Below are 20,866 nucleotides of genomic sequence, written 5' to 3' on the forward strand. Positions count from 1 at the left end.
GTCACCCTGCTAGAAAGTGGCAGCATTCCACCAAGGTCTGCATGACCTCAAGGTGCTGCTTCTCCTATCACGTCACACTGCCTTGGTGATGCTCCTTTTGTCCTGACCCCGAATGACCAGCTGGATTCCTCTGGACATGGGAGATGTCACAACTCTCGGGCCATGGGGCGGGGGGAGGCAGCTGCCTGGGGCCACCGCGCTGCTCTGACTTGCTTCAGATGTCAGCATCACCGCATGGGAGCCAGAGGGGCCCTGTGCTTCCTGCTGGGCCCACCATGACATCCTGGACAGAGATGGACAACCCAGCTGGATGTCGCACAGGAAGCATGGAGTTCTATCCCTGCTTCTTCAAGGCTCCTCAAAGCAGGAAGAGGAGGGGTGCAGAGAGTAGAGGGTGCAAAAACAAGCCCTGGCAAGTCTAGCTGGATTTGCTCTTGATTTAAGCAGAGACTGAAGCCTGGAGCTGTCCGAAGATGAGCGGGACTTGCCTGTGAGTCGGTGAGCATTCTGTCACTGCAGTGGATGTCACAGCACTAGATGAGATGGGAGTTGGATATCCAGACCTCAAACACCGTGCAAAGGTGCTCAGGCTCGTGGGAGGGGAGCTAGGGATGGTGTTGCCCCAGAATCCCCCCTAGCTTGGCATTGAGCCCTAACTGTTTACAAAGAGGGTTTCTGCAGCCACCACAAAGTGTTTGTGCACCATTGCTTGGCCACACAAGGCAGAGGCTGTCCTAGGTGGACTCTGGAAGAAACTGCTTGCTCTTCTACCAGTCAGCACTCAGCTGAGACACAGGGGAGGACGCTAAGTACGGAGAAGGGAAGGCTGAAGTTTCCTTTTCCCCAGGTGGGCCCATGTTCTAGGCAGAATGTGGAATGAATCCAGGAAATGGCAGGCTTAATCAGGATCAAGCTCATGAGGCCTCCTGGGGTAGCTTCTCCTTCCTGATTTGCTAAAATAAGTGAGAGCACGTGGGGCTGAGAACAAGGCACCTACAAGGCACAAATAACATTTGAGTCCCACAGGTGAGTGGCAGTGTCCCCTTGGTTGCTCAGGAATTAGACCCAGCAACTAGTCCCAGCTTGAGGACAGGCAAAGTGGGTAACTAGTCTGCTACAAAATGGTATGAATTCCCTTCCTGCCTCTGGAGATGAGGAATCTATGGTGAGGTAGGGTGAGGGCTCTGGGTTAGGTGAGAGCCATGCCAGCCCTCAGGGATGCTTCTGAGGCCCACATCAACTCCCCAGAAACTGAGAAGGTACCACCATTGCCGGGGGCAGGGCGATGTGACAGAAGGAGCGCGAGGCTTGAAGTCATAAGGCCCGAGTTTGATCCTGATTTTGTATGTACTGGCTGTGCATCTCTGGGTACATTTCTTTCCTGTCCTGACCAGATGGAATGCTCCATCCCCTGGGCAGCCCTGCATGAACCCTGACCCAGATCACGGGTAGGGCAGCCCCTGACACCTAGGATCTACTCCAGAAAGTGAGCTGCATAGAATATTCTTAGCGTCTTTAGCTCCTGCTTGTTGAGGGTTTGGTGGGGCTGACAAAGGAAGAGCCATTCAGGTTTTGCATTTTTTCTACCTCAAGCCATCCTAGAGGAATTATTATTACTCTTATTCTCCTTTTTTTGCCTTTCCAAGGGGGATTTTGCTATTGAATTTAATAAACTGTTAAAACACAGGAGTCACGAAGTTCCTGTCTTCTTCCTATCTGGAAGTCCTGTTTGTCTGCCCATGGGGAGGCAGTGAGGCCAGCCTGACCAAGCCCCATCAACACAGCCATGACACTCACTGTGGGTTACACCGAGATGCTGGAGAATGCCCCACCAGCCAAATCCCTGGGAAAGGATGGGCCCTGTCCAGTAATGGTCACCAGCAGCCTGGAAAGCCTTACAAAATCAACCAGAGTGCAATTCGCTGAAAAACTCCCTCGTCTCCAGCCTTGGGGGCCCTGCCTGCGTAGCGGGCTCCTTCTCAGTGGGCCTTTGAGCAGAACTTAACAGGTGGCAGGAGGCAATTCCAGATGCCAGCCCCCTCTCCCAGGTTCCTCTGGCCACATTTGCTGGTTTTAATGACACGGAGCCGAGGTCTCCTTCCCTGCAGGCCAGATAGCCTATGCTGACGTGGAGGAGGCCCTCTGGTCGCCTTCTGCTCCCATCTCAGCAGCTCCTAGCCGCTAATGAAAGCTTTTATCACTACAGGGCTAATGCCAGGAGTAGAAAGGACCGGCTGTGCGCCAGCCCTAGCGTGCGTGTGCCTGCGTGTTCACACACGTTTGCAGGGAGAGCTCAGAGGCGGTTGCAGCTTTGGCAAGATCAGAAGACCAGTGGCCAGGAACTGGCCTGCCGTAGGCCGTCACCACAAATTAAGTGGCTCACGTGCCGCTTCCTGTGTCCCTTTCATTCCTGCAGCTCATAGATGAAAAACTACTTCCATGTTTTGGAGGGGGGAGGAGATTGAGGGAAGCCCCCCCGCCCCCAGCCTCGTTCTGTCCTGAGAACATGGTATAAACTATTCTAGTCACAGGCAGGCTATTCAAATAAAATAGAACTTCAAGCCGCACCGGGCTGGTTGAGACATTCAGGCTTCTAGGATGTGTGAAAGGTAGGGGAGGGGCGGAGACGGCCCCTGCCACTCTCCGGTCTTTTTTATTACCAGCAGCTGCAACGCTAGACACATCCCAGTGTCTCCCAGCCACAGCGGAGGAGAGCAGTTCTGACAGCAACGAGCGCAGGAAAGCCACCGCGAGGCTCCCCTCCCCAGTGGCAACTTTAATTATTTGAACTGGAGCTCAGCAAAATAAAAATAAAAATAAAAATAAAATTAAATTGGAATATATCGTAAGTGGCGCCTCACTTTCCCGCAGGGAAGAGCTGGTGGTAGGTGGGCAGGGCAGGGCTGGGCGGAAGTCTTTAAATATTCAAGCCCCTCGTGCAAGCATGCAAGCCGGGGTGGATGCAGCATGTGCACCTAGAGCAGACGGTGGAGAGAGGCGGCTGGCTGCGGTGCTGCAGGGGTCTGGAGGGAGGAGGCCAGGGCTGGAAGGCTTCTGAGTGCTCTGGAAGCTGGTTGGCACAAAGACACACCCTGGCTCTGTCTCCGTCGTCGGTGGGCACCTGACCCGGCTCCACGCGGGCTCTGAGAGGTGCTCTCCTAGCCCCTTCTGTCTCCACCACGTCTGTCCCCGGCCCCGTCATTTCTGCCCCCTTCTCTGACTCATCTTTCTAAAAGGCAAATTACGGGCTTCCCTGGTGGCGCAGTGGTTGAGAGTCCGCCTGCCGATGCAGGGGATATGGGTTCGTGCCCTGGTCCGGGAAGATCCCACATGCCACGGAGCGGCTGGGCCCGTGAGCCATGGCTGCTGAGCCTGCGCGTCCAGAGCCTGTGCTCCGCAACGGGAGAGGCCACAACAGTGAGAGGCCCGCGTACCACAAAAAAATAATAATAATAAAAAATAAATAAATAAATAAAAATAAAAGGCAAATTACACCACACTCTTTGGAGTCCCAGGTAATGGAGGATAACTCTCAGCACGGGCTCAGAATGAATTTCGGTCACAACTGGCAAGGGCGCCTATGGCCAGTCACTCTTAAGTTTCAGTGTGCATCCAAATCACCAAGTGTGGGGTTTGAAAATGCAGATCCCCGGGCCCCTGTCACTTATGTCATTCAGGAAGTCTGGGGTGGGTCCCAAGAATCTGCATTTGTCATGTTTTCCAAGTGACTGCAGCTGGAGAAACCTAGGCCTACTAGTTTGCTTACAGCTAGATTTTCAAGGAAAGGCATCGAAGGCGACACCAATTCCCCTATGGAATCCACTGATGATTGTGGGGGTTTCTTGGAGTATTTTGAGCTATTCTGCAATTACTTCAACTCCCTGGAGGCCATGGACCAGGACTGTTAGGGTTTAGAGAAGATGCTCAGTGGTGGGTGTCAGCCTGGAGCTCAGCTCAGCCAGCCGCCTGTTCCCGTGGGCCTGCCCCTCATCAGAGACCTTCACCCCGGCTCTATCCGGTGTCCACCTTCCTGCACTAGGGCCCCACAGCCATCGGAGGCCTCTTTAGGGCTGGGGGGTTAACCTCACACAGTCTCATACAGCAATGCAACATCCGTTTCCCTGTCGCTGACATTCAGCCTGCCTGAGAGATGGAAATCAACTTCCTGCCTTCTGCATTTAGGATTCGAGTGAAATAGATGGCAGGGCTTACGAACCTGGAAATGCATATTTCTATTTTGGTCATTTATTTTTCTGATGAAAACATTTCCCCCAATGTTGGGAATTCAAAGACCCATCAGCCTGAGATGAATAGTCTGAAACCTGAATGCGAAATAACTGAGCTGATTGCGGACTGGACTCATTGCCTTCCCTTCACTCCTTGTGCTGAGCCAAGTTCTGGAAAAGGGCAGGAAATAGCAGAAACCGCCCAGAGCGAATGTGACTGGAGGAATAATAGAAAAGGCCAGTAAAACAAAACACCTGTTTAAGCTATTGATCAACCCAAAGGTCATTAGAGAAATGATGAAGTATTAGAAAAATATCAGTTTTACCTTGACATTTCTTTTTCTGAAATCAGGCTCATATTAAATCCAGTGAAGAATAAATTTAAAGATGAAATGCTTTTAAGGATCCCCCTCACCTCTCAGATGGGCCAACCAACTCTCCTCATTTAGATTTCCTCTTAAGAAGCCTCCCTTTCTAGGTGCTGCTCTGTGGCACCCGAGAAATATCAATGATGACTGAGTAATTCCATCATCTGCACTGGAGAGCGTGGTTTCTCAAATACAATTTAACATAATGACTCTATTTATTTGTGCCCTGACTTCTTCAAGAAAGGATTTAAGGTGGCTCACAGAGATACACAAAACCTAGTCAGATAACATACACTAGGAGAGGGTAAGGAAGATGGGGCAAACGTAGAGTTATAAAATTGAACCAGGAGTAAGGCTGCTACAAACTACACATCATGAACCCCTATTTGCTTACTGGGTAAAGCCTCAGATTTAATCTGACCATTCTTCTGATTAAAAAAAAGATCATTGATACATCTTTTCCATTCTCCTTTCTTTTTTTTTATGTTTGTGGGTTTTTATTTCACAAAAAGCCTGGAGGGCTTGAATTTGCCTGTACCTCTAAGCAGGGGAAGGCTCTTTCCTGCATCTCTGCTGGTCAAAGCCCCACCTGCCTGGGATTGCTAGCAGCCCCTCAGAGGGGAAGCGAATCTGGTCAGTTTCACAATGCCCACTATTTCAAAGGGAACAAATTGCTCCAAGGGCACAGAGCTATTCCTGAAATGAAGCCAGAAAGGAGTTTCACCTGTGAGTTTCCAGAAAGAGAGGACAGACCAAATCTAGACTCTGTGCTGGCTTTCTACTGTGTGTAAGGTGATGACGCAGTGCTTGGTGGGAGTGCAAAGAAGCACAGGCAGGGCCCGGCTCTCCAAGAGCTTGGAGGCAGGTTTTGGGCTAAGTCCTCTTCCTCCTCCCCCTTTCTCCTTTGCATAATTATACAGGGTACCAGAGACTGTTGGTTAACTATTGTAGTACCTACGTTGTGCCAGACCTTGTGATAAGCCCTTTACATATATTAATCTATTTAAGCCTCACCTCCTTGGGGTAGGCACTCTTATTGTCTCTACTTTCCAGGTGGGGAAACTGAGGCCCTGAGAGGTTATTACCTGATCAAACAAATTGTACAGCCAGTCAGTGATGGAACCTGACTTGGACTTAGGTAGTTGATTCCAGAGTCCACGAGCTTAATCACTGGGCCCTGTTGGGGTCTAAGCACATCTCCTGGTCCCTAGAGAATGTGACCTTGTGTTAAGAATCATGGTACCTTCAGTCTTCACATTAAAGAGGTAACAGCTACACGAACCATTTGGTTAAGTGGCTCTGGAGGTACCTCACCAAATGCCATTGATGCCTTAGAGAAATTTATGTAAGTCAAAGTTTTGATGTTCTATAATATTTAAAATGTATTATAAGAGACTGACATTTAAAAAAAGGATTCTGTAGAAAGTCGCTGTTACCCTCCCCTGCTGTGCCTTGGAAATATTTTTTGGTTTTGTTTAAATCAAGGTCCTACTGCAAATAGCTCAGTGAAGCTGAGGATGGTGTTTAAGGTAAGATTCTCTGCAGATGGGACTTTACCACGTTGGTGGGTACTGTCTGCCTAGAAGTTGGCTCAAATGGCCCTCTTGTCCTCCTTGAAGAGAACAAGCAGCCTGACCATCAGGCTACTTTGCTCATCTGTGTGGGTTCATGTGGAAGTGCCCAGAGGTGGGAGGAGAAGGCAGAGAACTAGAGGAACACTGAGACTTGCCTCGCATGGAGAGTTCTTCATCGGTGCAGGAAACGTAGCGCTGGTCACCGTAGCACTGTCAGAGGTGGGGGCATCAGTGGTGCTGAGCAACAGGGCGTGGCCTGGGCAGAGAGGAAAAGAGTCAAAGACGCACCATCCTCGCGCACTGAAGGGCCCCGGGGTGCAGGGTTAACGGGCCCTGCACCGTGCTTCTCTAGCCTCAGGACATCTCTAAGGATACAGGTTTCCTACTGCCTCTAATGGATAAGACAGCCTGCTGATCACCGTCTACAGAACTTGGCTCATGCAAAGGTCTTCATTCCAAATGGCCTGCAATGTCCCAGCACCATACATCTGGGTTACTGCATCCTTGATCTCCCAAGGTCACCAGCTTTAGCCCCTAGCCTGGGAGCAGCCTGAAGTATGCTGGACTCCCCCAGGCCCACCCCTGCCCCCGTTTCCAGTCATGCCAGTGCTTTGCCCTCCAATGGTCTCTAAACCTTCACTGTCTTCCCTCTCCGGAGCCCAGGTCATCCTGTGCCCCATGCCCTGGCCAGAAAGACTCATTTATTGTTTTCTAAGCATTGACCTGCCTGAAAACCTGGCAAAACATGAGCCCCAGCCCCACGTGGTAGTGGGAAGAAGCATCTGCAAACCTCCAGGAGTATTTTGTAGATGGTAGGTGCTATGGAGATGGGGCCAGAGTGAGCTCACGACTTTTTAGGGGCCTCAGAGAACCCCAAGTAGGACTTCAGTCCTTCATTTCTATTTTTCTCTCTTAGCAAAGTCTTTATAGAGTTACTACCAAGTAACAAATTCAGGTGGGTCCAGAGCAGAGTAACTAGGCCAGGCCAGAAATCTTAGAAAGCACCCTGCCCATCCTTGAGGAAAAATCAAGTGGCTGGGGTTATGTGACCCTGGAGAGAAAAGGCCTTTCATGGTCGGTAGGTCATGATGGTTGTCTTCAAATATCTGAAGGGCTGCCTCTGTAGGAGAGGGCATAGTTCAGTTCTGTGGGGTTCCAGGAGACAGAAATCAGGGCCAATGAGTGGAATTTACAGAGGGGTGGGGCTCAACGAAGAAAAGCGGTGTATGATTCTGACCTGTTAAACAATGGAAAGGGCTACTTTCGGAGGCAGTGAGAGCCCTGTCACTAGAGGTATTCAACAGGGCCGGACATTTCTTTGTTACGGGGGCTGGACATTTCTTTGTTACGGGTGCTGTCAGCGACTATCAGAGCAGAGATGTGAAGGTCACGTCTAGCTTTGAGCTGTTTGTCTTCTCTGCTCCTACAGACAGGGCGCTGAGGATGAGGCAGAGTGGTGAGGAGGCCGGGAGGAGAAGCAGGCGCTCTGGGCCTCCACCTCTGGGGAGGGCCCTGCAGCACTCCCCCGTGGTGCAATGACTCAGCCTCCGTTTTAACGGGGCCCAAAGCCAACTCACTAGATGCAGCCAGCTCCGGGGACCGAGGACAGAACCGCACGGGCTCTGAGATCCTCAGTGGTTGACCTGGACATTGTCTTCTCTCACATTTATCGTTATTATGAATTCTTAAAGGAATCTGTAGGATGTATGATCTTTGCTTGGAAAGAGAAATTTTGGTACAAGGGACTCTAGCTCCACAAAGAGCAGGTAAATACAGGGGAGGGGAAGGGAGAGGAGGGGAAGTGAGAGAGACCCCCCTGCCCGCCATCCTGCAGAGAAGTGGGCCCCAGGGCCTGCTCAGGCCTAGCCATTGTGTACAGACCTAGGATAGGCCCATGGCTGGATGGTCTGGCCTCTCCAGTAGCCCAGCTCTTGGAGATATGCTGGCCTCACAGACCTCCTCTGATCCCAAGGCCAGGCCAGTTCCTCTGATCCCGAGGCCAGTTCCTCCAGGCGTGGAGTCAGTCCAGCCCAGTGTGGGTGGCATCTCTTGGGTGTGTGGAGGCCCTCTGCCTCTCTAGCAGTCAAGCAGGGGCCGTGAGAGGATGGACTCTAATGAGGGGAGGGTGGGAGTTGCCAGCTTCAGCTGGATGCGGGGTTGGGGGGGTATGACTGAGGAAGGTGGGCCGCAGGCAATGGTCTAGATATGGGGCAAGGTTCCCAGGGCACAGTTCTGGGGCAAATGACACAAGGGCCTCCCTGAGCCTCAGCCTCCCCAGTCATAAAGAGGGCTACAGTTTTCCTTATCTCTCAAGGAGTTCTGTGCCTGATGCATAGTAGGTTTCAACAAACACTTGTTAAATGAATGGATTATTATTATCGTTGCTTTTATTCTTATCTTTCAGCTAATCCTTGATCAAAGTTTTCATTTTAAGGATCAAAAGGTGACATTAGCCTTGGCTTGATTTAATCATTCTAATGCTCAGGAGAGTGTGAAGACGGAATTGTGTAGGTGTACCCCAGGGCAGGTCCTCGGGGGAGGTCCAGTGCCTCTGGGGTGGTGCCCCAAGTCTATTGTCTGGCCAGGTGGGCACCAGGGGAAGGGAAGAGAGGGTGGTACCTTGGTGGTCCTGGAACCGGGCATCCTTTAAGGTCCTGACTTGCCACTGGGGCGTGTGGGGTGACGGTGAGCTTTGGGTCCAGCCACAGAATCCATCCTCGAAGTTGCAGTAAAAACCAGCAGGGAGTTTACCTTCAGGGAGAGCACAGGGGTACAGTCATTTCCAGGACTGCTAAAGGCAAAATATGCCAACAGCAAGTAAAGTTAGCCAGGCATGCCCATCCTCGTTAATGAGAGCTCCCCAGCCAGACCCTCAATGTCTAATCACGCTCATAATGAAGAGAAGCCCAATCCCTAACTTGTACATGTGCTGGTTTATACTTTTCTGATCTTCAGAAAATAATAATATGGGGTATTGCTAACCCAGTTTTATGTATGAAAAAGCAGAGGCTCAGAGATGTTAAGCAACCTGACCAAGGTCACACAGCCAACAGGTAACCCAGCTGGGATTTGAACCCAGCTCTTCTGCTTTTAAATTCTGTGCTCTTTACACAGATCCACCATGAACATGATCCTAGAAAACCCAGTGTGTAACTCACCGCAATACATTTCTAATGGCACAATGATAAGAATGTGGTGGTGGCAGTGGTAGTGTTGGCTGAGGGTTGGTTGGTTTGGGTCCCTCCAATCACCCCTGTGTGCAGAGACACATATTGCTCAAAACTATCTATTTGTTCCCCTTTATTTCCCAACCCCCTTGCAGTTAAGTGAAGCCACATGGCTAGTTCTGGCCAACGACATGTGAGTGTAAGTGTTGTGCATCTCCTGTGAATTGAGGCTGTGAAAAGCCCTGGTGTAATTTTCAGACTCTCTCTTCTGCTAAAGCAGCCAAGGAGAGTTCTCATTCCTGGGGGTGCTGCTGCATGATGGTGGCGCTTCTGCTAGCAGGAGAGATCCCAAGGGGTAGAGGCCCCTCCCACCCCAACCCTTAGTGGACAGGTACCGTAAATGTTATGTTAAGCCACTGAAATCTGGGGATGGTTTATTACTGCCGCATAACCTAGCCTATCCTGACTAAGCAATCCCAGTCCCTGGGGCCTCTTTATATCATCTGTTGGCTCAGCATAAAGGGCCCTGTTACGCTTTTCTCTACATCAGCCCGCCCTCGGGTCCCATTAAAGAGGCCACAGTCAGTTCTATAGACCATATATTTCCCCACTGCCCACAGAAGGAGGAGGACAGGAGGAGAGGGGTAGAGAGAGCTCCCTTGCTCCAGTTTGCTTGGAGAATGGCTGCAGGGAAGGCTCTCAGCCCCGAGGAGCTAGTGGGCCATTCCAGGCTACCCTGATAGTATCCAACAGCCCCGGCCAGGCCTGTCTCCACACAGCAGCTCTCGAGCCGGACCCACTGCTCTCAGTGCCCTTCCTCTGTCTTAGCCTTCTTGGCAGCAGCAGGCTGACAAAGACGGCCCTCCTACTTCCTGGCTGTGACAGCACCTTAGTGAATTATTACTCATGTCTCCCTGATTCTCTGTGCATTTCACACAGAGGCAGAATTATAAATTAAAACAGGCTGTCACTGACTTTGAGCATCTCTTCCCATTTATGCCCCCCTGAAGAAATCATCCCCCCCCGCAAGCGCCGCATGTTCCCCTGATTAAAAATCCAAAAGCTAAGGAGATCTTTCTATTTTATTTTTTATGCCCCCCTCAAGGGATCTCACGTTCACTTCTTTAGCAAAAACTAACTGGTAGCTGGAAGTGACCTTCCACAAAGCGTCCTTCACACATGTGCTTTAAACTGAAGACCGTGATGGAAGATTCCAGCAGGCAATGGGCCCCGGGTAGAAGGAAGAGGCAGGGCTGAGCTGGGACCCGCACAGCGTATCATTCCCTCCTTACCCTTTTAGGAGGTAGAGGCAGAGAACTTAGCCTGACTTACGGGTGTTGGTACCTCATCAGCACCGGACACCTGGGCTCTGGTCCTGGCCTCACCGCTTTCTGCTCTGTGACCTCAGGTAAGTCACTTCCTTCCTCAGAGCCTCAGCTCCCTCATCTATACAGTGGGGTAAGATTATTGTGTATTTCACAGGGTTGTTTTGAGGACAAAGTAAGGGAGAGAGTGTGGAAACATTCTGCAAACAGAGTTGAGCAAACATAGAGCAGCGGTGACATTATTAATGATCATTCATACCCGGGACAGGGAAATTTATCAGCAGGGGAGAGGCTGAAACTGCCAACACTGCCCTAGAGGGCAGAGACAGGTCCCTCAGCTGCCTCTCTGGAAATGCCTATGCCTCCCGCTGGGACAGGAATGAGGAAAGTGGCTGGCACTCTCCACCTTCTGGAGGCCCATCCTTGTCCCAGCTTGACATAGGGTCCAGGGTGAGCTGGGACTGGAAGCCCCTTTCTTTTTTGGCTGACTGAATAAAAGGAGATGAGGTAGGCAAAAATAGTTAGGTCAACGGGCAATTTATGTGCCAATTAAAACCTTGAAGGGTGGGCAGGAGTGCTGAGAGGATTTCCAACACTGTAAGCACATCAGGGCATGTGCTCAGCAAGACCAGTCCTGAGGATGATGGTGGGGTGGGTACCAGCACCAAGCCCTTGGCAGATCAGGCCGGGATGGGGAAACTGCTGTGAAGTCCACTGCTGGGCAGTGTTGGCGCCCAGTGTCGCGTCTAAGGTGTCACTGCCTTTGATCACCTGCTCAGTGCTTGGCACATTGTAGGACCTAAATACTTATTTGCTGAATGACATGGGAGTGGGCTCAGTCCCCTAACCCTTTGTCACTCAAAATGTGGTCCAGGGACCAGTCACATTTGCAACACCTGTGAGACTGTTACACATGCAGAATTTCAGGTCTCTCCTCCCTACTTCCCGACCTACTGAATCAGAATCTGCATTTTTAATGCTCTCCAGGTGACTCCTTTGCACCTTAATGTCTGAGAAGCGCTGCTCTAACCCACCCCCTTCTTGGACTGCAGCCAGTTATTTTGTTGGCTGGATGGCCAAATGGGCTGTGTGTGGGTCAATCAATGCCAGAACATTTGGCACTTATGACACCTGATTCCACTCTAAGAGACACAAATTGAGAGTCACAGAGATGTGACCTTAGCAGCAGCGGCCAGGAGCTGCCAAGTATAAACTCCAGGCCAAATGACACTACTTCTTTTCCTTCCTGTGTGACAATGCTGTTAACATTTTTGATAAATATGTGTTATACATTTCCTTGAAAATATAGAGTCATGGGAAAAGTGCTAGAAGAAATACATCAAAATATTATGGTTATCTCTGGATGTCTGAGAGGGAGGATTATGGGCAATAATTATTTTCTCCTGTGTATTTTTTTGATTTTCCAAATGTTTTACAACCAACATGTTTCATTTTACAATAAAGAAATAAACTTCAAAAAAAACCCTGTTTTTGCCTGATAGGAAGAGTATCCCCACCAAACCGATGAGATTATTGAGTACGTGGAGGGGGATTGAGCTGCCTGCAATACCGAGTGAGTCAATGACCCATCCAAGGGATGAAGCGGGGCCACCTGACCCTTTTCTGGGGCACTGCATGCCGTCAAGGCCATTGCTCAGGACACACAGGGAACCTTGAAGACACCCTTCAGGGGGTTACAGCATCCTGGGATGTAAACATGGATCGGCAATGTTTAATTAGAAAGAGAAGGTGTACGGTGTATGGTGTGTGGGCTTGGAGGACGGGGTGTGAACGGATCGGATAGGGAAGGGCAAGGGCGGTACCACCTCCGTTTCAGGTCCCCTACTTATCCCAGCCAGACATGTCCCACAAGGTTGCATCTGATAATCTGAATGAAGCTCTAGTGTGTGCATGTAATTCCTTCTAGGGAAAATGTGGGGAGCTGAGGCTGGGAGTTGACAGGATACAACCTACTTTTCCCCTCCAAATTCTAGCCATGGCAGTTTTTGGTTGAAAACTCTCTCTCAAGATTACTGACCCTCATGGGGGTTCCTTAGAAGACCTGGACATCCCCAACAGGCTTAAAGTGACCACCGCTCAGAGAAAATATTCTAACAGGTTCCAGACCACCTGGGAAGGACCAAGTGAGGTCAAGAGACTTGTCCTTAATGCATCATGCGCATCAGCACGTCAGCGGGCATCATGTTCCAATTCATATTAGAAACGAGGAAAGTGAGGCCTAGAGGGTGGAGACGAATGATCTGAGTATCCCCCAGAAGAGCCCTGGACCTCCCCTGCCTTTTCCTGGTCCCTTCGTCCTGGGTAGGTATGTAGCGAAGGCTGTGCTAGAAACTGCTGGAAACTCACGAAACAGTGAATCTGGCTGGCAGTGATTAAGAGCATGGGCTTTGGAATTAGACTGGGTCTGAATCACTGCTCAGCCACTGGCTAACAGGCTGATCATGAACTATTGTGGTTCCTCATCTGTAAGATGGGCATAATAGCATCACATAGGATTGCTGTGAGGGTGAAATAAGTTAACGCAGGAAGAGCGTTTGGAGCAACTCCTGGCGTATAGAAAATACTCAATAATGTTAGCTGTTACTATTATTATTGTCGTTGTTATTTTCGTGGGGATGGTTTCCAGAATCAACATCAGCCAGTGTGGTAGGGAAAACAGCAAAAATGCCAGAGAGAGTGGGGTGCCCCAAAAAAGGAAAAGGATATTTACTAAGAGTACTGCCAAGATCAGAGTGGCAAAAAGATTGGAATAATCCTCCTTCTAACTGAACTTCCCTTCTATCAACCCATTTCTGTAGCAAAGAGCTCCATGGGGATGTTCTTCAGGGCGGAGTGGTCATTCTGACAACTGGTCAGAACAGCTTTTCAAGTGTGGCTGAAAAGCCTTCTGGGCTCCAGGCGCCTGCCTTCCTTACTGGAACCAGGCTGCCCTCAAGCTTGGAGTTGGCTCTGAAAACGCATTAATGGCAAGCCCTGAAATGGTGGGAAAGTGCCCTAAGTTCACAATAATGGGCTGGATCCTGCAGGCTCCAAGCTCTAATCATGGCTCTGTTCCTGACATGCTGTGTGACCCTGAACAAATCAATTACCTTCTCTGTGCTTTCATTTTCCCAGTTGTAAATCAGGACATGGACTCCCTGACCTGTGTCTCAGCAGGGAAGTGGGTATCAAAAACTTTAAAAAGGCCAAAGCAAAGTCATACAGCTCAGAGGCACTGCTGGAAATACTATAGAGACAAATAACTAGAGAGACACACAGACAGGTCCCTGTCCAGGGCCACATGGGCAGGCCTAGCTTCCTCTTGGTCCATGCGTGTAGTGAGAGCTCTGAGAGGAAGCCAGGAGCAGAACAGTGTGGAACAAGCAAAGGGCTTACCTGCAACTCTTTACTGAGTTTTATCTGAACAACCACTATTCCATGATTATTGGAAAACTTCATTGGAAAGTTTTGTATGAAAAGGACGATTTTCAAATTGAAAAATGGATTTCTTTATAGCTTCATTTAAAAGGGAATAAATAAAACCTTTCTTTCCCTAAGGGAAGATCTGTCTTCCAAATGACCTGGGGGACACTGTTACCTTCTTAAAAGCTATTTGGCAGGTCACAGCGTCCTGGGGCCGGTGTATCTGAGGGGAGGGGCATTTGTGGGGTGTCCGAGCTCCACGGCACCCCAGGCTGCTGCATCCTTTCCCAACCACAAGACCCTTGTTTCACTCCCTGCCCCTGTGCTGGATCTACAGCACTACAAGGACAGATGCCGTGTTACTTGTCCCTGCTCCAGGATCTAGTTTACTTTTTAGCTCATTATATATGTGTTCTAGAAGTGTCCGTGGTTTCCCTGGAAAAAACTTCTAGAGTGTTTACTCCGTGCCAGGGAGCAGCTGAAAACACTGTCTTCAAGTGGAGGTAGCACTGGGCTGGGAGTCTAACTCTGCCCCTAACTACCAGTGCGACCTCAGCAACCTGTTTCCTCTAGGGAACCCAGGCTTCCCAACCCATTTATTCATTTTAATCAACAAAGAGTCAATGAGCACCTATGCTGTGCCAGAAATCGTCTGAGATCTTGGTATGGGGAAGAGCACCAGGCCCATCTGTCCACAGTGAGGGAGACAGACATGGAAGCCACCTCCATGAAATGTGATGGATGCACACCCACTAGGACAGCTAACATAAAAAGGCAGATAAATAGCAAGATTTGCTGAGGATATGGAGACATGGGAATCCTTACACAATACTGGTGGGACTGTCAGATGGTATAGCCATTCTGGAAAACAGCTTGGAAGTTCCTCAAAAGGTTAAATATAGAGTTACCATCTGACCCAGCAATTCTACTCCTAGGTAGGAAATTTCATTTCCAAGAGAAATGAAGACATCTGTCTACACAAAAACTCGTACGTGAATGTTCACAGCAGCATTTTTCATAATAGCCGAAAAGTGGAAACAACCCAGATGCCCATCCATTGATGAATGGATAAACAAGATGTGGTACAGCCACACAATGAAATAGTTTTTGGCGATAAAAAGGAATGAAGTACTGATGTATGCTACAGCACGGATGGGCCTCAAAAACATTACACCAAGTGAAAGAAGTTAATCACAGAAGACCACATGTTATATGATTCCATTTGTATGAAATGCCCATCTGTAGAAGCAGTAAGTAGATTGGTGGTTACTTAGGGCTAGGCAGTGGGTGAGGGGGTCGGGGCGGGGGAATGGAGGTAAATGAGGAGAGATTGCGAGGGGTTTCTTTTTGGAGTGATAAAAATGTTCGAAAATTAGTTTGTGGTGATGGTTGCACAGTTGTGACTACACTAAATCGTACACTTTAAATGAGTGAATTGTATGGTATGCAAATTATATCTTTAAAAAGCTGTTAAAAAGTAATGAATGTTACGGTGCATGGATTCGGGGGCGGCGGGTTCCAGAGGGAGAAGAACCAACTGTACTTATGGAAATGGTCAGAAGAGGCTTCCCAGAAGGATTGACTCTTGAGGTGAGTCTTGAAGGAGCAGATGTGACTTAAGATGGGAAAGGGCATTCTGGGGAAGGGATAGGACACAAGCAAAGCCAGGGAGGTGTGAGGGAGCTGAGAGGTGGTTTGATATGGCTGGAGCTGGGGTACATGGAAGGTTGGGGGGAGGATGGAGGCAGATGGGTGATCAAAGAAAGGCTTAAAACGTGACAGAGGTCCTGGCGTAGAGGGCTTCTCATGTCATGTTAGAGTTGGGCTTTAGTCTGCACCTTTTCTCTATGCATGAGGATGTTGAGAGCAAAACTTATAAGATCTTGCTTGGTTCTTAATTATAGGCTGTTTCTAGACCATGGGTCTTAGCCCTGTCTTTTGAAGACTGTGTAGCTTTTGAAAGTTGCCACCAGAAGGACACAAGTGGCCCTGGTCGTAAGGGAGGTCGTTCAAGCCTCGGATGGTGGGGGAAGGAGGGCATGTGGGCATGGGTGGGGCAGGGCGGGTGAAGCAGCCCCATCTACTCACTGCACAGCTGGCCCTCGTCTTCTCCCTGGGCACAGTCCTGGTGGAAGTCGCAGGCCTGCCCGAGCTGGAGGACTGTCCCGTTCCAGCAAGTGAAGGAACTCTGCAAGGCCATCTTGGAGCCCGGGGATGTCCCTGGAGAGAACACAGAGACACATGACACTGGTCAGCTTGGGTGGCCCCGTGGGAAGGCTGCGGGGAGAGCATCCCTCCCACACTGTTCACATCTCAAGGTCTGAGACAACCCCATTTTAATCTGGCCGAAACCAGGGTCAACACCAGGAGGCTAAGAGGAAGTCAAAGCCCTAACCCCCCAACCTCCTGGCTGTGATGTGAGTAGTAGAGTGGCCCGAGGTTTGAGCCATGTTCCCCAACACTTTGGGGCCCTCCAACCCACGGCTTTAGTGTGCCAGGTGGACAGCTACAGGTGGAGTCTCACCTGCACACAGACAGCTTTCCCCTCAAGGTCAAATTTGGGGTACCAACAGGCATATCTGGTCCAGTATATCATCCCCATGCTCTTGACCCCAGATTCCACCACTGGAGTGACTATAACACACAGCACTTCCTGTTTTGAAATGAAAAGAACGCCAGCGTAAGAGCAGGGCTCTGGGCCCTGGATCGGCTCCTCCATGAATGGCTGTGTGATGCTGACCCTGTTCCTTCTCTTTCTGGCCCCCTGTCTCCCCATCTACAAAAGGAGGGGTTTTGATGGTATTTCCAAGGTCTTGTCCAGTTCTGAAATTCTTAATAAGTCCTATTATCCAGTGGAGGAAGGGAGAGGGGGCAGTTTATAGCAGACATATTAGTAGATATTTGCTTTTTTATCAAGAATGATGAGTTATGATAATTTATTAACCTGTGACCTCAGAGAGCCAAGCTTCAGCCGGCCTGGCCCAGCCTGCCTACTGAATGGGTCCCTTGCCTGGGGACCGCCTAGCAAGGGCCTGGCTGGTGTTTCTGACTGTGCCTCCTGATACCAGCCTCGGTTGGTATGGGATGGGGGAGCCTCTAGCCCCTGTGGAGATGAGCAGGCAGGGCCCACCTGGGTTGACCTCCTATCCCCACCCCCCAGGCCTGGCTGCCTTGCTCTCTGTCCTATTTCCTAGCTCTATCCCGATGGTAGCTGGTGCCTCAACAGTCTACCCACCCCCACTACCTACCTCAATGCTCGGCTGGGTGGTGGAGAGGATGAGCCAGGACCCTCCCTTGGCCAAGCCCCCCAGCTTCTCTGGGCCTCACGTGAGGGGTGGGCTTCTTTAACCCTGGCTGTGAAATCAGACTCTTCTTCACTAAATTTTATTTTAATAAAACCTTACAGCTGATCGTGATGTGGGACTTTCCAGGTTAGATGATCTTTAAAATTCCATGATTTTCTGGTTCCCAACAGCACTGAAACTAACATCAAGTCCAGCCTCTTTACTTCTAGAATCCCTCTGTATACCTCAGCCCATCTGGTTCTGTAAAGAAGCCAGGCAAGTCTTAATAGTGTCCATTTCCTAAGTGGGGAAATGGAGTCAGAGTGGTTAAGTGACTTGCCTAAGGTCACACAGCTGATAAGTGGGATTTAGACCCAGCTTGTCAGACTGCAAAGCTGGCCTCTCCATCTCATGGAAGGGGGGTGTTGGAGGTGGCCCTGGGCCCTCTTTCACAGGCTAGTCCAGATAAGGCTCCATTTGTCAGCTGATGGCGGATGGCTACCTGGCATTGTCAGACCAGCCTCCAGCCTGGCTGGGCGTTCTCAGTAGCTCCTGGGCATGGGAAACACAGGCCCTTCTTCCTTCAGGGAATCACATCCAAACCCTTTAACCTGTTCTTAAAGGTCCTCTGTGATGTGGGCCCAAATTTCCTTTCCTGTCTCACCTCTCTTTGTCTCTCCCCATGAACGCTGTGCTCTAGACCCATCTAGCATTGGTTCGTTGCAACCTGGCACTAGAACACATGTGTATGCTCCCATCTTCTCCACTAAGCTGCTTGAGTCTCTGTGTGTTCCCAGCCCTAGCCAGTGCCTGGCCCCTGGGAGGATTCACAAAAACCCTGCACATTAGGTTATGCTTCTGTGGCTGGCTGAATAATGCTGTGCCCACCCCCACCCCAATACCCATATCCTAATCTCCCAAACCTGTGAATATGTTACTTTATGTGGTGAAAGAGACTACTGGTGTGATCAAGTCAAGGATCATGAGGTGGTAGATTATCCTGATTATCTAGGCAGGCCCAATGTAATCACAGGGTTCTGATAAGAGGGTGACAAGAAAGTCAAAGTACGAAGTAGATCTGGTGATAGCAGCAAGAGTTTGGAGTAATGTGAGGAAGAGGTCAACGTATTTAGGATAATAAGAAAAATTCTCCTTCATTTTTTTTTTTTTTTGCGGTACACGGGCCTCTCACTGTTGTGGCCTCTCCCGTTGTGGAGCACAGGCTCCGGATGCGCAGGCTCAGAGGCCATGGCTCACGGGCCCAGCCGCTCCACGGCATGTGGGATCTTTCTGGACCGGGGCACGAACCCGTGTCCCCTGCATCGGCAGGCGGACTCTCAACCACTGCGCCACCAGGGAAGCCCTCTCCTTCACTTTTGCTTGGTGATTTCTAGTTTCCGAAGTATTTTTTCTTATGCCTTATACATGATCATGAAATACAGTTAGGACCTTATGGCCCTCATTCCCAGCCCGACCGAAGAAAACATGAGCCAAATAAAACACCTGTAAAGACTTCCTCAACTTGGAAACAAATGTAAGCTGTGTCCTGTTTTATTCACACCTTATGATTAGGCCTTGTTTCTCATCGTGTGTTTTCACGAACACATGCACGTTTCATATACCAATTACTTACTTGTCATTCCCCGAAGAGCTTTTACTTTTACAGTTTCTTTTACTTTCCTTCACTTGAAAAATATATGCCTATTGTCTAAAGTTCAAAACCAGGGTAAAAATCAACAAAACAATGCCCAGAGTCCCACTATCCAGAAGCCGTCATTTTTTACATCTCAGTAGATTTCTCTTTCGATTTTTTTGGCCTATGCTTTAAAAGTGTGTATAGTTGTGTCATATATGTATGTTGCTTAAATTAATTAAGATTATACCACAAGCTTTTCCAAGGGCTTAAAAAGTCCTCATAAGAATATATATATATTTTTTTTTTTGCGGTACACGGGCCTCTCACTATTGTGGCCTCTCCCGTTGCGGAGCACAGGCTCCGGATGCGCAGGCTCAGCGGCCATGGCTCACGGGCCCAGCCGCTCCGCAGCATGTGGGATCTTCCCGGACCGGGGCACGAACCCGTGTCCCCTGCATCGGCAGGCGGACTCTCAACCACTGCGCCACCAGGGAAGCCCAAGAATACTCTTTAATGGCTATAATACTACGTGACATGTACCATAATTTATTTCAACATCAGTCAATGACTGGATTGTTAGATTGTTTATAATAACACTTTGAAGAGTATCTTTGAGCATAAACTTTTGCCCGCTTTTCAGATTATTTTCATAGGATAGATTCCCAGAAGTGGAATTACTGAATCAAAGGGTATAAACACTTTAAAGGCCCTTGATACATATTGCCAAATTGCTTTCTAGAAGCTAATCCAATTTACAGTCTCACCAGCTGTGTTCATACATGCATGTTCCTCTTACTACATCCTGGCCAACCCTGAATATTATCATTATTTTTAACTAAAAGTATCTCCCTGCTGTTTTATTTGTATTTCTTTGATTGCGAGGGTGAATATTTTTTTCCACGTGTTATTAGCTTTATTTTACTCTGATTTTTAGGGAATTGCCCACTTCCTTTTGCCAATTTATCTGTTAGGGTATTCATGTTTTCCTATTGAATTGTATGAGATTATTAATAAGGATGTGAAACTATTTATTACATGCTTCACATTTTCCCCCAGTATTTTATGTGTATTTTCATTCTGTTTATAATGATACCTAGGAGTTTAAAATTTGTACGTAATCCAAACCTATCCATATTTTCCTTGGTGATTTCTTCTTCTTCTTTTGTGCCTTACAGAATTTGTTCCATGTGGGGCTGGTAGGTAATGTGTGGGTCACCTTTCGTAGTCTTTGGTTTGCTCCCTCATTGCTAAGGTTGCCCTCTCATCAGGGAATGTCTTCCACCAACTCCTCCTCTCTCAGCAATGGGGATACAGATCTCACTCCCTCATCTATGACATTTTCATGGATTCTCCCATTCTTTCCCCATCCATGGACCGTCCTTTCCCCTGGGCTACCATAGCACATTACTTCTTCTTGCATTTAACTTGGCAGACATTCTGCTGTTACATTATAACCAGCCGTTTGGATGCCTGTCTTCTTCACCAAACTCTAAGTGACTTGAAGGGAGGGATCAAGTCTTATCTTCATGAATCTATAACAGTACCTTGTATAGAGGTCTCCCCACCCCAATATTTGGGACTTGAACTTCACTATGTATTATCCATTGAAGCTATCATCATGCCCATTTTATAGTTGAGAATACAAAGGCTCAGAGTGGTTACATGGATTGCTGGAGAGATTGGTGGAAACCCACATTTTCACATCTTGTTCTCTATCCTTTGTACCGTGTCTGTCTATGGGGTCCCCCCTCCCCAGGTGATGAGAGTCCTCAGGAGTGGTGATAATGGGTATGAAACGGCAGGGAGTCAGTATCCCTGCCCTTTACTCCCAAACCTGGACAAAGAAGGGGTCCAGTTGTGGGA

At 49.1% G+C, this 20,866-nt stretch overlaps 1 protein-coding gene across 1 annotated transcript in view; it reads right to left on the reverse strand.

Moving 5' to 3' along the window:
* Positions 1-20,866, reverse strand: part of ALK (ALK receptor tyrosine kinase) — a gene marked incomplete at its 5' end in the record, with an annotated part of 729,367 nt that overhangs the window by 110,406 nt on the left and 598,095 nt on the right. Inside the window, 3 exons of the mRNA XM_082642950.1 lie at positions 6,324-6,424; positions 8,788-8,919; positions 16,172-16,303. Coding sequence (XP_082499076.1) covers positions 6,324-6,424; positions 8,788-8,919; positions 16,172-16,303 — 365 coding nt within the window. The remainder of the gene's footprint in view (positions 1-6,323; positions 6,425-8,787; positions 8,920-16,171; positions 16,304-20,866) is intronic.

The sequence above is a fragment of the Mesoplodon mirus genome, assembly GCF_964341445.2.
Source record: "Mesoplodon mirus genome assembly, chromosome: 14".
Taxonomy (NCBI): domain Eukaryota; kingdom Metazoa; phylum Chordata; class Mammalia; order Artiodactyla; family Ziphiidae; genus Mesoplodon; species Mesoplodon mirus.